We start from the raw sequence: 13,817 nt of genomic DNA on the forward strand, positions 1-13,817 counted from the left end.
GGAATCCGCTTAAAACAGAACACATTTAATCCCAAAACAGCGGTAAACCAAAGGAAAATAGAATCCCTAGTTTTTTTCTATGCAATTTGAGCAATCTCTCTGAACCAAAACAACACGGCTAAACCGTAGAAAATTCAGCGGTCCTGCAAATTTCGGTTTAAACGGACTCCACTGTACATCATCATATCCAAGTGTCGTTGGCTTATTGTCAATGTTTTACCACAACCCAAGTATGCCCGACAGTGACAGGAGACTGAAATAAGTAGTAAACCCTGTTCCATCAAATCAGACAATATGACCACAGTTTGTGCAATGTATACATTGTTATTTATGATTGAACATACGGCTGACTGGGCCAAAGTGTATGTCCATTGTCTGTGCAATGTATACTTTATTCATGATTGAACATACGGCTGACTGGGACAAAGTGTATGTCAGAAATCGCCGGTAGCAATGAAACAAATTATGTCCCACGCTGCTACTCTTGCAATGCAGGTGTTCTTATATGTGAAGCAGCATGGTGAAATCAGGCGCTCGTCAAAATACCAGTAATGAAATTGAAGAAACTGATGTTGTACCATTTTACCGCCAGTTTGGCAATTATTATCTGATTTTTTTTTTTGGTGTTCAACATCTTTTATGTCCATTAGATAACACATTTCTGGGTGGATTTAATTAAAAACGTTGATTAAAGGCTGAAAAAAAAAAGTACATTTACAGTTATCACAAGCTCTGAAGCTTTGGAAATAATCAAACTTTGCTGGCCATTTTCTTGCTAATTTAACCTCCGAACCAAGGCAACCTCCACCTCCTTCAGTTGCAAATATTTCCACTTCTAATCAAGATAAATGGTGTAGGTTTTTTTCATTGAAGGCAAAATAAATGAATAAAAGCTTTAAGATGATAGCAATTCCACATGCCCAAAAATTGACGAGCGCCTGATTCCACTGCGCTCTGTGATACATATTTTTTTCATCCTTCCATTCTCTAGTTCTCCACAGAGGTCTACTGGAATCCTCTGTCTTTCACTAGGTGGCAAGGGCATCTTAACCAACAACAAATTCAGACATCGCACACCCCTAAACATTCTGACAGCAATCTCTTGGATGAAAACTAAAATCTTCAATGCTCGGTATGACTCTATAAACAGAGATATTAATAATAGGCACAATTCTGCTTCAAACTAAACAAACTAAAACAGCTTGCAGCAACTGGTAATACATCTTTTCCCAGATGTGTCGGGCACACGGCCCATCTGCGTATATCAAAATCCAAAATGACATGGCAAAAGTCACTGTTACAGAGACAGGTGGGTCAGTGGGGCACAGTGTATGTATTTCTCTCAAATAATTATTTTAATAGGGGGCGCGGGGGGGAGGAGATTTCGAACAGTCCTGCCATCCAGTAAAATTACACTTCTGAAGAAGAATTGTTCGTTTTTAAGGACAAGCGGGCTAACCCAGATTTCGGGGATTTCCAGAAATCTTGACCAATACCAAAAGTGGGCATTGCCCTACATGTAAAAGTTTGATTTCGTTGGTGTGTATATTTGTCTGGTTATAGAGAAAACTATCCCAGTCTTTTAAAGAAACTGAATAAGAGGCAAAAACTTTACCTTCGATTTTCTCAAAACAGCATTTTTCGGGATAGCCCCCTTGTGCTTAAAAGCAACCAATTAGAAAATGGGACAGCTCCTAGATAAGCAGTTGAAACTGGGAGTGTTGTGAGTACCGATCATTCACTTGTCATCAATGGGACAAGCACATGACTGCTGTCCCCAATATCCATAAACAGCTAAGCAGACACTTGCAAAAGTGCTGCAACTCTTCACTCAGACTCATTTTAAAAATACAGACATCAAGTGTTTGTCCTAAAAATAATTACACAGAAACTTGCACTCAACTGACTCACGACTCACCCATCAATAAAATATCCCGTATTCAACGTGCACTTAAATGAGCAAATTTAAGACTCCACAAAGCCACTTGCTGAATGAGCATTCCCAATCCATGTGGCTTTATGCATTTTTTCTCTTATTTTTCTACTTTTTATATTACGAAAACAACAATACTTTGGATTTGTGTTATTTTTTTATGATAATAAGTGTTCAATAAAATCCACTCAAAATTGACGAAGTCTCTTTAGAAAAGAGTGTACGTACTGTAGGATGAACAATAACCCTCCAATCTATGCCAATGGCTCGACAAAAAAAACCAGGAACACACACCACTGAGCAGCCTTAAAACCAGTTTAAGTCAAAATGCCAACCACAATGGTAACCTTCCACTGTAAAAAAAAGTGCAGCTCAATCCCTATTTATAAGTTTTTACTGCAGGGTCATCAACCCCATGTTTCATGTGTCTCTGCTGTTTTATTTTTCATGGAATGGGCACACAATTACCTAGATCTATATCAAAACTATCATATATATATATATGAAAAAATATCTTGATGTAAATTTTTTGTGAAATTTTATAAACACAACAAAACATTTGTCACTAAACTAAAACAAACTTTAAAAGAAATAAAGTCTTTGGCATGAATGTCGAAGATATTGTCAATTCTAGTATGTTTGCCATTATATAGTGAACTTTAGAGTAAAAATTCTTCAAACATCTGTTCAATTATACAAGCAAGATTTCTCCACAACTGCACTGCTGCTCTCCATGTCCATCATTATCAGTGCAGTATAGTGCATGTCGAAGTGTCTCCAGGCACTTAATCAACATTTAAACTTCAAATAGAACAGCACACAAAGTGTCCATTGTCCTCAACTTAAAGTACTGCACTGCGCACTTGAGTAGGTCACCATCGTTGCACAAATGTGCCATCCTCAAAGCGACAGCTCTTTAGCCCGCGGTTTAACAACAACAGAAGTTAAAATGAAGTCCACCTCCCCATTCCAAATTCTTCCCTCCAAGGGTCTTACACAGTCAGGTCAATGGAACAGTTTCTGTTTCTAAGAGTCTGCCGTCCCCTCAGCCTGATCATCTCCAGATGGGATAAAGATCTGTGGTTGACCGCCTGCCGCTTGCTGTAGCTGGTACATTTGCTGCAATGAAAAAACAAAGTTTTTAACATTTCGTCACTGTATGGCGACTTCTTTGTCAGGTAGGCTACTCTAAAGTCATGGGACAGTTTTGAGCCACTGCCTATGTGTTGACTGCCTATAGAAGATTTTTTTTTTTCTGCTTTAAGTGAAATAGAAACAAACCAACAGAATAATGGTCACTGCAAAAGAAGATACAAACAAACATATACACTATTATACAAACAGTAACAATGATACTGGAATGGGGGAGGGAAGAGGAGAGACAAACCAAATAAAAACAGACAGAAAGATTCTAGCATAATTTTGTGTTCTGATTTACAATAATTCCCCATAAAGATCCAGGCATAGATTCATTTATTTTGTCAAGGATTGCTATGGATTCTTGATGATTGTGGAATGCAAGCACAAGGGTTAAACTCAGATGGCCAGTGGATCAGTAAAGTAAAAGTGAAAAAAGTATGATTGTGGAGGCAACGTTCAACGAAAAAAATCTGCCTTCAAATTTGTTAAAGCCCAAAAAGGCCTGAACCAGAACATAAATATCTACAATTTTAGCAATGCCTACTCATAAGTCAATAAGTACACAGATTTAATGTTATCTTTACTTTGGTTATTGTAACACCCCTAACCCCCTCCTCCACATGTTGGAAATTATGGCCAGCACACGTCAAGAAGGAAGGGGCACAATTAGCAGAAACAGTTTGAAAGTTAAACATCAGCGGTTGTTTAAAAAAAAAATACATACAGTGAAGCCCACTTCAACCGAACACTGTCAACCCGAAAACAGCAGTAAACCGATAGAAAATTTCTTAAAACCCATTTTTTTTCTTCTTTTTAAGCAGCCTTTCTAAACGGAAAACCAGACGAAACCAAAGAAAACCCGGTGCTCCCGCAGCTTTTGGTTTAAACCTTTGAACCCTAGCCACCAGTACACTAGTGGCACGTAAAACTGCCCGCATGCCTAGCCACCAGCACAGCAGTAAGCGAGACCCTATCCCCAACCCGAACCATCTGGGACAAACAGCGCACAGGAAATAGTGTTTGCTACACATGACGTTATTGATAATTGGTCACTTTTAAGCGCAAGGGGGCTATCCCAAAAAAAGCTGTTTTGAGAAAATCAAAGGTAAAGTTTTTGCCCCTTGTTCAGTTTCTTTAAAAGACAAGGAGAGTTTTCTCTATAACCAAACAAATATACACACCAATGACACTAAACTTCTCCTATAGGTAGGGCATTAACCACTCTTGATGTAGGTCAAGATTTCTGGAAACCCCCGAATTCTCGGTTAGCCCGTTTGTCCTTAAAAGCGAACAATTTTGAAGATCTTTGTAAATTAGATGCTGGTAATGATGAGGACTACCTTAAGTGGGATATGGAATGTGATTCTGACGATGATATAAATGTGAGAGTAATACTGGGCTGTATCGCTCAGGCAGAGGGACGTGGTAGCCTCAGGCGGTCAGGGTTAAAAAATGTAACCCTATCCGTGCGTTGTGTTTTACTATAGTGTCCATACAACGTGGGGAACTCTGTGCCACCACTTTCCAAAGAGGAAAATTTACTCATTAATCCAATCCGTACACTTTGCATAGCAGTCTGTCAAAATGATTTTTTGAGAAATACTGAAAGTTTTAAAGAGATCTCCATAACTAGAGGTATTCTAAAATGTGAAGAATACAACCCCTGGGGTACAAAATGACACCAAGACATACGGATAGGGTTAAGTAGACTCCACTGTATCAGCAGCAGACCTGTACTGACCTGAGCCTGTGTGAACTGTGCCGTCTGGTCTGTCTGCTGAGGGGACTGCACCACTATTTGCTGGCCACCGATCTTGTTCTGCAGCTGGAGCTGAATGGTCTGTAGCTGTTGTGGGGTCAGTTGGATCTGGAACAGAAGACAAAGATTGATATGGTGAAGCAAGAGTCATTCATTGTTTTTAGTCTTTTTTAAGCCTTTCCGTTAGTTTTAGTAAAAGTATTACTGCACTTGCAAGACAAATAGGTCATATTAAGTGTTGAAGAACACAGGTGTTCCTAATGAATAACAAAGAAAAGAAAAAGGAGCAGTGATAAGGACATTATGTTTCATCAGAAAGAAAGAGCAAATCACATTAGAGCACCCGCCAACCACTGCTCATTAAATCAAAGAGAACATATTGTCACAAACAAAATATCATAATAATGTGGCTGAGAAAATTCACGGTTTATGAAGACTCAGTACCACAATATCACCATTTAACCAGGAGCAGACAAGGACAATAGTAATCTAGATCAGAAGTAAAAAGACCAGACGACACCTGCCAGCTCACCAACTACACTGCTGTATAAAAAAACAAGAATACATGGAACAGTAAGAATGAGCAAAACATTAACAAAGGTGAAGAAAGATCTATAAAAATACAAGTCATCTTGTAATTCTCCTTTTTCTGTCTCTAACATTAAACTTTCATACCACCATAGGCTCCGTGACTCAAAAAGGATAACACAAAAAGGGGAAATCCTTGGCCCACTGACACCAAAAAGTGAAAAGTCACACAAGTGTTCAGAGGAATTGCTGGATGACTCCAGTAGTATAAAAAAAAACAACCTGTGTTTTAGAAAAAGACATTTCCCCAGTCTTATTTGTGTGGCAGCGTGGTAGAATCAAGCGCTCATCAGTTTTTGGACATATATGGAATTATTGCTATTAAATTAAAGCTTATTCGTTTTTCTTGAACTTGGGTGAAAAAAGTACTGATCCATTTGAACCATCTTGTATAGAAGTTGAGATATGTGCAATTAAAGAAGCCGGGTGTTACCTGATGTTACTGGTGTAATTAGCAACAAAATGTCAGCCTTCTAAAGCCGAATACTGGTTCTCCCTGTACAATATATACCATATTTTTAGCTTTATACAACATTTTGCATTGCAATTCACCCTAAAATATGTTCTTTATTGGATGGAGACAATTTCTGTGATTAAAAAAAAAATCGATAAAAATCACCCAACAGTCGGAAAAATATTGCTTTTTCCATTTCCTATAATTTCACAAGGGCCCCATTCAACCATGATGACCCTCATCTGTCTCTTTCAACCTCTGGCGAACAGTTTTTCTTGACGAAACAAAAATTAACAAAAGGCACTCAATTATCAATCAGGAACTTCCAACAACTACACTCCACTCAACTATAAATCAGGAACTTCCAATAACTACACCCCACTGAACTATCAATCAGGAACTTTCAACAACTACACCCCATTCAGCTATCAATCAGGAACTTTCAACATCTACGAGCGTACACCCCACTCAATTATCAATCTGGAACTTCCAATAACTACACCCCCCTCAATTATCAATCAGGAACTTCAACAACTACACCCCACTCAGTTATCAATCAGGAACCTCCAACAACTACACACCCTCTCTCCCAAGTTTAATTTTTCACTTACCGGGATTGTCTCAACTTGTCCTGAAGCTGTTATCACTTGCTGGTACACCTGAGCAGACTGTTGTGGCTGCTGCTGCTGCTGTTGTTGTTGTTGCTGCTGAGGCTGTGCTTGTGCTTGTAACTGTTGCTGCTGCTGCTGCTGCTGTTGTTGCTGTTGCTGCTGCTGCTGCTGCTGTTGTTGTTGTTGTTGCTGCTGCTGTTGTTGTTGTTGTTGTAACTGTTGCAGAACAGTGTTTTGTACTGGGGACACAACTTGTTGAGACACTTGTTGAGGAAGTTGAATCACCTGAGCTTGAGAGCCCTGCTAAAACAACAGAAAAGGTAAAATGTTCGTGAGCACATATTGTATGGCAGAGACAAGATAAAGTTACGACTTTCTGCGCGCTCATATGACCTTATGCAGCTGCGAGCGCCGTAAAACCCCATACAAAACTAACACTAAAACTACGACTTTCTAAAATCATAGCAGCCACTCAGGAATTTCAAAAAAGGAGGAAATTCATGCGAAGGCGAACGTGCGCTCTCCGAAGGCCGGAGTAAAACCAGTGAGATCCAGAGGCAATATATACTGGAAAATCTAGCTTATGGTTCTGGAAGGGAAAACTGTCATATTTGTTAACCATAGGCAACTGAATTAAAATGTATTTGAAAAAAAAACAACAACAAAAAACAACAAAAAAACCCAACAAAGGCACTAAGTAGACTAACAAGCATTTGAGTCAATTTGACACAGTTTGGACTTGGTGACTAAAAATCCAGTGTTTGTTGCAAGCTGGTGTCTTATAAAAAGATTTCTTTCACTTTAAACTTGTACATCGACGTAGAGCGCGCGCAGTATTGGATCAAGGAGGCAACACCTTTGCCGTTGTACAATTGCGGTCCCGTTTGCACTCAACTTAATAGTCCCTCTGTAGTGTGTAGATCTAACCTGAATTAAAATTATAGCCTAGGCTATCTAATCTAGATCTAGAATCTAGATATTTAAATATGTGTAAATCTTGATTATATCTAGACTCTAGAGATAGATTATCTAGATCTAGATCTAGATTCACTTCAACAGCCACAATAGCCGTCATGTAAACAAATGGGACCGCAATTGTACAGGAGTGCCGCGGGCCGCGATTTCTTTATCGCATCAATCGCAAAGTGCAGCAAGCGGAGCTCATTTTATTTTTTCATTCTGCATCAATTTCTCTCGAATTTACGCCGTTTTCAATGACAACTCGGCGTGCTAACGTCCCGATGCCCGATCGACACTTTGTTGCTCCACAATAAAACAAGTGAAACTTGCGCTAGGCCTAGAAGAACGAAAGTAGAATGCTACGGGCGCACGGACATGCGCAAGCTGCGTTTTCATCTCTCTCCCGGTTCGGTGTTTTCCGCGTGTAAAAAAGTATCGCAATTTGCAACCGAGAGCAGTCCAGTGGAGGAAGGAGGAAAGTAGCGGGGAAAGCTAGATGAGCGGAGTTTCCGCTATTTAGCGGGAAAGTGGCAGCTATGTAAAATATAAAACCTATGAAACTTCTTTCTTCTGTTTTTGCCATTGAAGCGCATTAGACTTGAAGATTTGCGTTATTTGAGGGTTGCTAGTGAAGATTTAGATGACATAACCTTCGAAATTCTTTTTCAATGTAGAAATAGGGACACTTTGGCTAATTGAAAGATTTACTACCAAAAAAACCCAAACTTTTTTTAAAATCTGGGATTCTATTTTTCCTTCACTTTTGCACTGTTTATGAATCAACAGTTGTCAGTATAAGCGGAGTCCACCACATGACATGATACTGGAGGATGACATGTAGACAGCCAGGCCTCGTGAATGTACTGTATCTCAAATTTTTCCATCACCTTGTTTTGATTCCTCCCAAAGTCTTGCGCTTCATCACCCTTTGCTTTGATGCATAGACTACTACATCAGACACAAATGTGAATGGACTGTGCCGACCCTGATAACAACCGGTCAAGAACAGATTTCATACTCACACACAGTTAAATCAAAAGCATTTATAACAATATTAAATAATTACTATAATCAGACTGTCATCTGAGAATTCTGAATGGTAACGAAATGGAAAGTAAATTTTCATTTTTCTGATCGAAAGACTCGACTCAATATCAATACTTCCATTTCCATCACAACAGAAAGTTCGCACAACTCGCTCTCAAAATGACAAAAGATTTTCCCAGGCTTAACTTATTGACTTCCCTACATTCCCAAGTCTCTGTGATTTCAGATTCTCATATCCTGTTAACTCACTGAAGACATTTCACGTACAATTTGCGAGCACCAATATTTCCCAGAGACCCAGCATGGCCTCATTAAAGTATGTGCGCAAATGCTGCGTGAACCGTCTCTTACAGTGCAGCCGACCTTTGTTGGCTGGAAACTTTTTGAGTAGTCAAGCTGGAAGGGCAGTCAGTCACACTGAGGCCCTACTTTCGTTTCTTTGACTGGTGCTTGTTCTTGAAACACTTTGTCAGTACGATGGCAGCACGTTTAGTTTTAGTAAGAGTTTTACAGCACTTGCAACACAATAAGGTCAAAAGTGCTGAAGATTAGGTGTGACAAGAGAGTAACAAACACAAATTGGAAATCAGGATGAGAGTTGTTTGATAGGAAAGAAGGAGCAAACTACACCAGAACACCCGCCAAACACCCACTTGGCAGCAAGAAAAGCAAACATTTTTTCAAGTGTTCGACGACTTTTAGAAAATTCTCATTATGATATTTTAGACCATGGGGATCCTGATTTCAATGTAAATGAGAATCAAAGCACTGATTCTGATAGAGAATGTTCTAGATCTAGACTAGGCTTTCAAATGCAAAATTCTGCTTTGTCTGAAGCCCTGTTATTTTTTTCACACTGAAGTGGACAGCTAATACATTTAGGATTACCATATCGATTACCTGTCTATTCATGAGTTTGGACTTTTTATTCATTTTGAAACACAAAACACATCAGAAGACACACAGAAGGTTGATTTTTTTTGGGTGTGTTTTGTTGGGTTTTTTTTTTAAAGAAGACATTACGCCAAAAAATGTTGGCGAGCAATTTGCTTAAGCACATTTTCAAAAAATAATTTCTAAAAAACTACAGAAGATATTGCCTTTCTGTTTTCTGTGTCCTATTGGGCATGTTTAAATCTGTTATGTGTGTAAAAATGGTGGTCGTATGTCTTTGGGAAGGGTGTTGTTTGAAATATTGAAAAAAAGACAAAAATGCCAGTCTCCAGCGCATGTAGACCCAAAAAAGGCCCAGTCTCCAGTGATTTAAATCCAATTTAAACTGTTCCAAAGAAAACTATTCCCACTGAGCTCACTTTGACCTTTCCAGTTCATTTGCTTCCTTTTTCTTTCATTCAGCCCTCATGAACTGAAGTCAATGTTTTCAGATCTGTATGTGTACACGAAAGAGAGCATACCTGGATTTGGAAAGGCTGTTGTATAATCTGACCACCTGAAATACAGAAACAAAAAAAGGGTGATCAAAAAAAAATTCAAACATACATGTATATAGATACCTGAATTTCGACAAACAAATTAACATGTGCATTTGTTGCTGTTTGCACAATATACCAGTTCCACAAAAGCTTCAAGTTAAGTCTCGTGCCACAGAATATTCAATTTCAATATTTTGCAATGTCAGAAGTGAATAATAACATAAAAGTACCAACTACCTGAAAGATAAATAAACCAAAACAAAAGAAAACCCAGGAGTAAAGAGAAATGTTCACCATATTATGCAGTCCACTTAATGGTGTTTGGAACAGAAGCCACTTTTTTTCTTACATATAAGAGCATTCTTCTTTATATTGGATGATTTTTTCAAAAGAACTTTATTATAACCATGCCAAAGCAGTCTCAGTGAGTTGCAAAACAGCCTACCTGGCAACTGCACACTAGCTGTTTGTTGGGCTGTCGCTACTGTGGTCGCCTGCTGCTGAACTGCGGTCTGTGGTTGGATCTGATGTAAGACTGGGGTAGCCTGAGTGACTTGTGTTGCCTGCTAAATAAAAGAAAACATCAAGTTCAGTAGATTCTGGATCAGCAGCCTCACTGTCATCATCAGATGAGACCTCAACATCACAGCCAGGGTTTTTTGAGCATGAAACTTTCCCCCTTAAACAAACGAATGTCTTGGTCAATCGCAGTTACCTTCCTTCATCTGTTGTTACTTAAAAAGTTAATCAACTAAGTGAACAAAGGGGACAAACATATTGCCAAGTTTTGGCAGCCATTAAAAATTTTTTATCATTACGGAGTAAATCTTTTTTCTTTTTTAAAATAGGAAAATGATCCTGTTGGGGATTCAAGACCTGATACCCATAACTGCAAAACAACAGCCGACCCTTTATATGCAATGGAAGCCGCATTTTATGGGTTAATAATTATAGTAAGTCAAGCCCTATTGACTAGCACTAACAGTTCTCGGTTAAATTTTTGCATTAATTCGATGAGGGTGTTGAGTGCCATAACAAGGACAGTAAATAATTTTTTTTAAAGAGATCTTGAACAACACAGACGTTTTACCTGTGTTTGTGCCTGTTGGGCTGGCTGCTGTTGCTGTGGCTGTGTTTGCTGTTGCTGCTGACTCTGCTGGGACTGCTGCTGTGCTAGCTGTAGATAGTACTGGATCTGTTCTGGTAAGGAGTTCCCTGTTCTTGTGAGGTCATCCTATATCCAGAAGAAACAATCAAAATGGTAACGTGCAACAGTTGCTGCAACACTTTAAAATTCCGACCATGCTTACACCAGTGCCATAATAAGACCTATTATCTTCTCTAAAAAAAATTTCTCCTTTCACCTCCTTTCTGCGATCTAACAATTTTCTGTCGTCTGCTTTCGTCTCCACTTTCTGCTCCCACCCCTTCACCTCCTTTGCCCCCCTCCTCTGGGGTCCTGACTCTTTCTGCAGCTTTTCTACTGCTCCTTCTTACTACTGTCTTTCAGCCACAACCCCGATCTTATGGTAGGAAAGATCCAACATCTCATGAGGGCGAAAAATCACTGAGGTCCCGAGTGCAAATAGCACACTTTAAAGATCCCTTGGCAATCCAAAATCTACAAGAGTAGGCTTTGGCCGCCACCCAGGCAAAATTCAAAATTCCTTAATAACTGAAAATGTTTAATGTGTCTGGCGCGCTCATATGACCTTAGGCAGTTGCGAGCACTGCAAAATACTTACCAAAAAAACAACAACTTATTGTTACTCTGATCTACAAAATCTGCTTTGCCTTATTAACAGTAAATTCATAGTAGAGCAAGTAGCTGTAAAAGTATGAATGACTGCAATAACAAAGCCATAGTTGTAAATTTAATGTACGTGTTTATGCCCCTATCAACACAATTTAGATTAAATAAGGAAACTGTTTCTACCCTGCTTGCAAGGGCCAACCTGGGCTGAGAAGGACAACGTCTCAGGAGACAAGAGATACCGATAAATTGGGAATCAAACTCTTCTCATCTGTGCAACGGCAAATAGCCTCATCATTACACAACAGGTACCAGTGCCATATCAAGATCATGTTTAAAAAAAACAGCTGTAAAATATTTCTCACCTGTCTTTTGCTAGGCTTGAGTTCTTCCCTGGGCACAATGTCTATGAGAAAGTCAAACTGGTCATACTTAGAGATAGCTGTGGCAATGTCGTTACGCTGAGGAAAAGAGGTAAAAAAAAAAGGGGGGTTTTTAAATAAAAAATCTCTTAAGGTTAATTTGGCACTGTCAAATATCAAATCGCAACATGATTAGTGATTTCTGTCTTGGCAACAACTTTTATCTGGTTTTACCATGGCTGGGAATTCTTGTAGAAACCCAATCTGTGTCGCAGCGTTCTCCATCCGCATCCATTTCACATTTCTTTAACCCTTTAATAAAATTTTTTTTACTGTGAATTAAAAAGAACACACTTACTTCAAAGCATAGGGAACAATTGAGATTGGTTTTTCAGGAAGCTTGAACACTAGGAACAAAACTAGCTTGTAAAAAGGTCAACGACAACATTGAAAAATCTGAAAGGAGCAAGGAATACTGCAACGGTTCACTGACTTCTCATAAGAATTAGAAAGTAAAGGGTGATAAAAAAAAATATTACTTTTATTGTAAATATTTTCCTTCACACTGAAGCTTCGGGCTTCAAACTTTGGAATTCGAAGGGAATTTGGCCAATACTTCAGATAATTCCACAGAACCATTTTCTTCTACACAGCGCATAAAAAACAACAGCCCATTTTCATCCTTGTCTCCTTTTTTTTTTGCTCGAGGCACCAGTTCGTATTAGGTAGTGCTTCCACTACGCAAGCTTAAGCAGTCTTACAGGTGAACAGAGATTCCTATACTTTAACATTCAACATTCTCAAAGCAGACCTTAACATATAACTGAGCCATTTTCAAATTACAAGGCTGAGATAGACCAGAAGATAGCAAGCTGTGTCCCTAAATAGATTTGAAAAAACGTTAACATTTCCTCAGTGAAATCAGGATCAGTGGCAAAGCCCATTTTCACCTTTCAAAATATGTGACCTCCAAAAATGCTGTCTATTGGGCACCCCACCCCACCCACCCCGGCACCCTACTATCTCCAGAAGTCACCCATACTAAGAGGCTTCAAGCACTCATGGTTTGGTGGGTCCTTGCATTTGGTCACCACTGAACACTTCGAATGACTAAAAACATATCTGTCAAAGGAGGATATAATATGCAGAGCACTGGTTCTAGGAATCCCACAAAAAATGCGAATTCTTTAAACTGTAGAAGAAATAAGAAATTAAATCAATCCTTTCATGGTTTTAAATTGGTGCATTATGCGTTAATGTGCGTTATTTCTTTAACTCTTAGTGTATGGCAGACAATTTTGTCATCCAAGTGTTCATCATTACAAACTTTCCTACAACCCCTATTAGCATAAAATAAACACCAAATTGAGTAGAAATGAATGATCGCAGCAAATACAGTTTGATTATAGATAGGATGAATTTGCTGAGGCTGGCACATTTTTTGTTTGGACTATAAAACAAGCGAGTGATGCCGTAAAAGCCAGCTGAACTAGCAAGTCAATACTAAAAGCGAAACCCATTTCCATTTTCGAAAATAAGTTTTCTTTTTACAGATTTTAACTTTATGTCAAACAAATTTCTTTTGAATATATTAATTTGACCTAGTCTGTACTAAATTAAAACATTCTAGAACAACTTTTGGGCGAGATTGTTTTTTAACACTTTGCAGTCACTTTGCCTGCAGTACTTACTTTACTTTTACTTTACTTTTCCGATCCAGCGGCCATTTGGGTTCTAGCCCTTCGGTCTGTCGATATGGCAAAGAATTGACAGGTTT

At 38.8% G+C, this 13,817-nt stretch overlaps 1 protein-coding gene across 1 annotated transcript in view; it reads right to left on the minus strand.

The window, feature by feature from the left end:
* Positions 1-2,470: 2,470 nt before the first annotated feature.
* The window catches only part of LOC101860423 (nuclear transcription factor Y subunit gamma), a 16,620-nt gene continuing 5,273 nt past the window's right edge, over positions 2,471-13,817 (minus strand). Inside the window, exons 5-11 of the mRNA XM_005102458.3 lie at positions 12,044-12,139; positions 11,016-11,159; positions 10,371-10,491; positions 9,908-9,942; positions 6,486-6,788; positions 4,815-4,940; positions 2,471-3,052 (exon numbers count right to left, since the gene is read on the minus strand). Coding sequence (XP_005102515.1) covers positions 2,960-3,052; positions 4,815-4,940; positions 6,486-6,788; positions 9,908-9,942; positions 10,371-10,491; positions 11,016-11,159; positions 12,044-12,139 — 918 coding nt within the window. The 3' untranslated portion in view covers positions 2,471-2,959. The remainder of the gene's footprint in view (positions 3,053-4,814; positions 4,941-6,485; positions 6,789-9,907; positions 9,943-10,370; positions 10,492-11,015; positions 11,160-12,043; positions 12,140-13,817) is intronic.

The sequence above is a fragment of the Aplysia californica genome, unplaced genomic scaffold, assembly GCF_000002075.1.
Source record: "Aplysia californica isolate F4 #8 unplaced genomic scaffold, AplCal3.0 scaffold00326, whole genome shotgun sequence".
NCBI lineage: Eukaryota > Metazoa > Mollusca > Gastropoda > Aplysiida > Aplysiidae > Aplysia > Aplysia californica.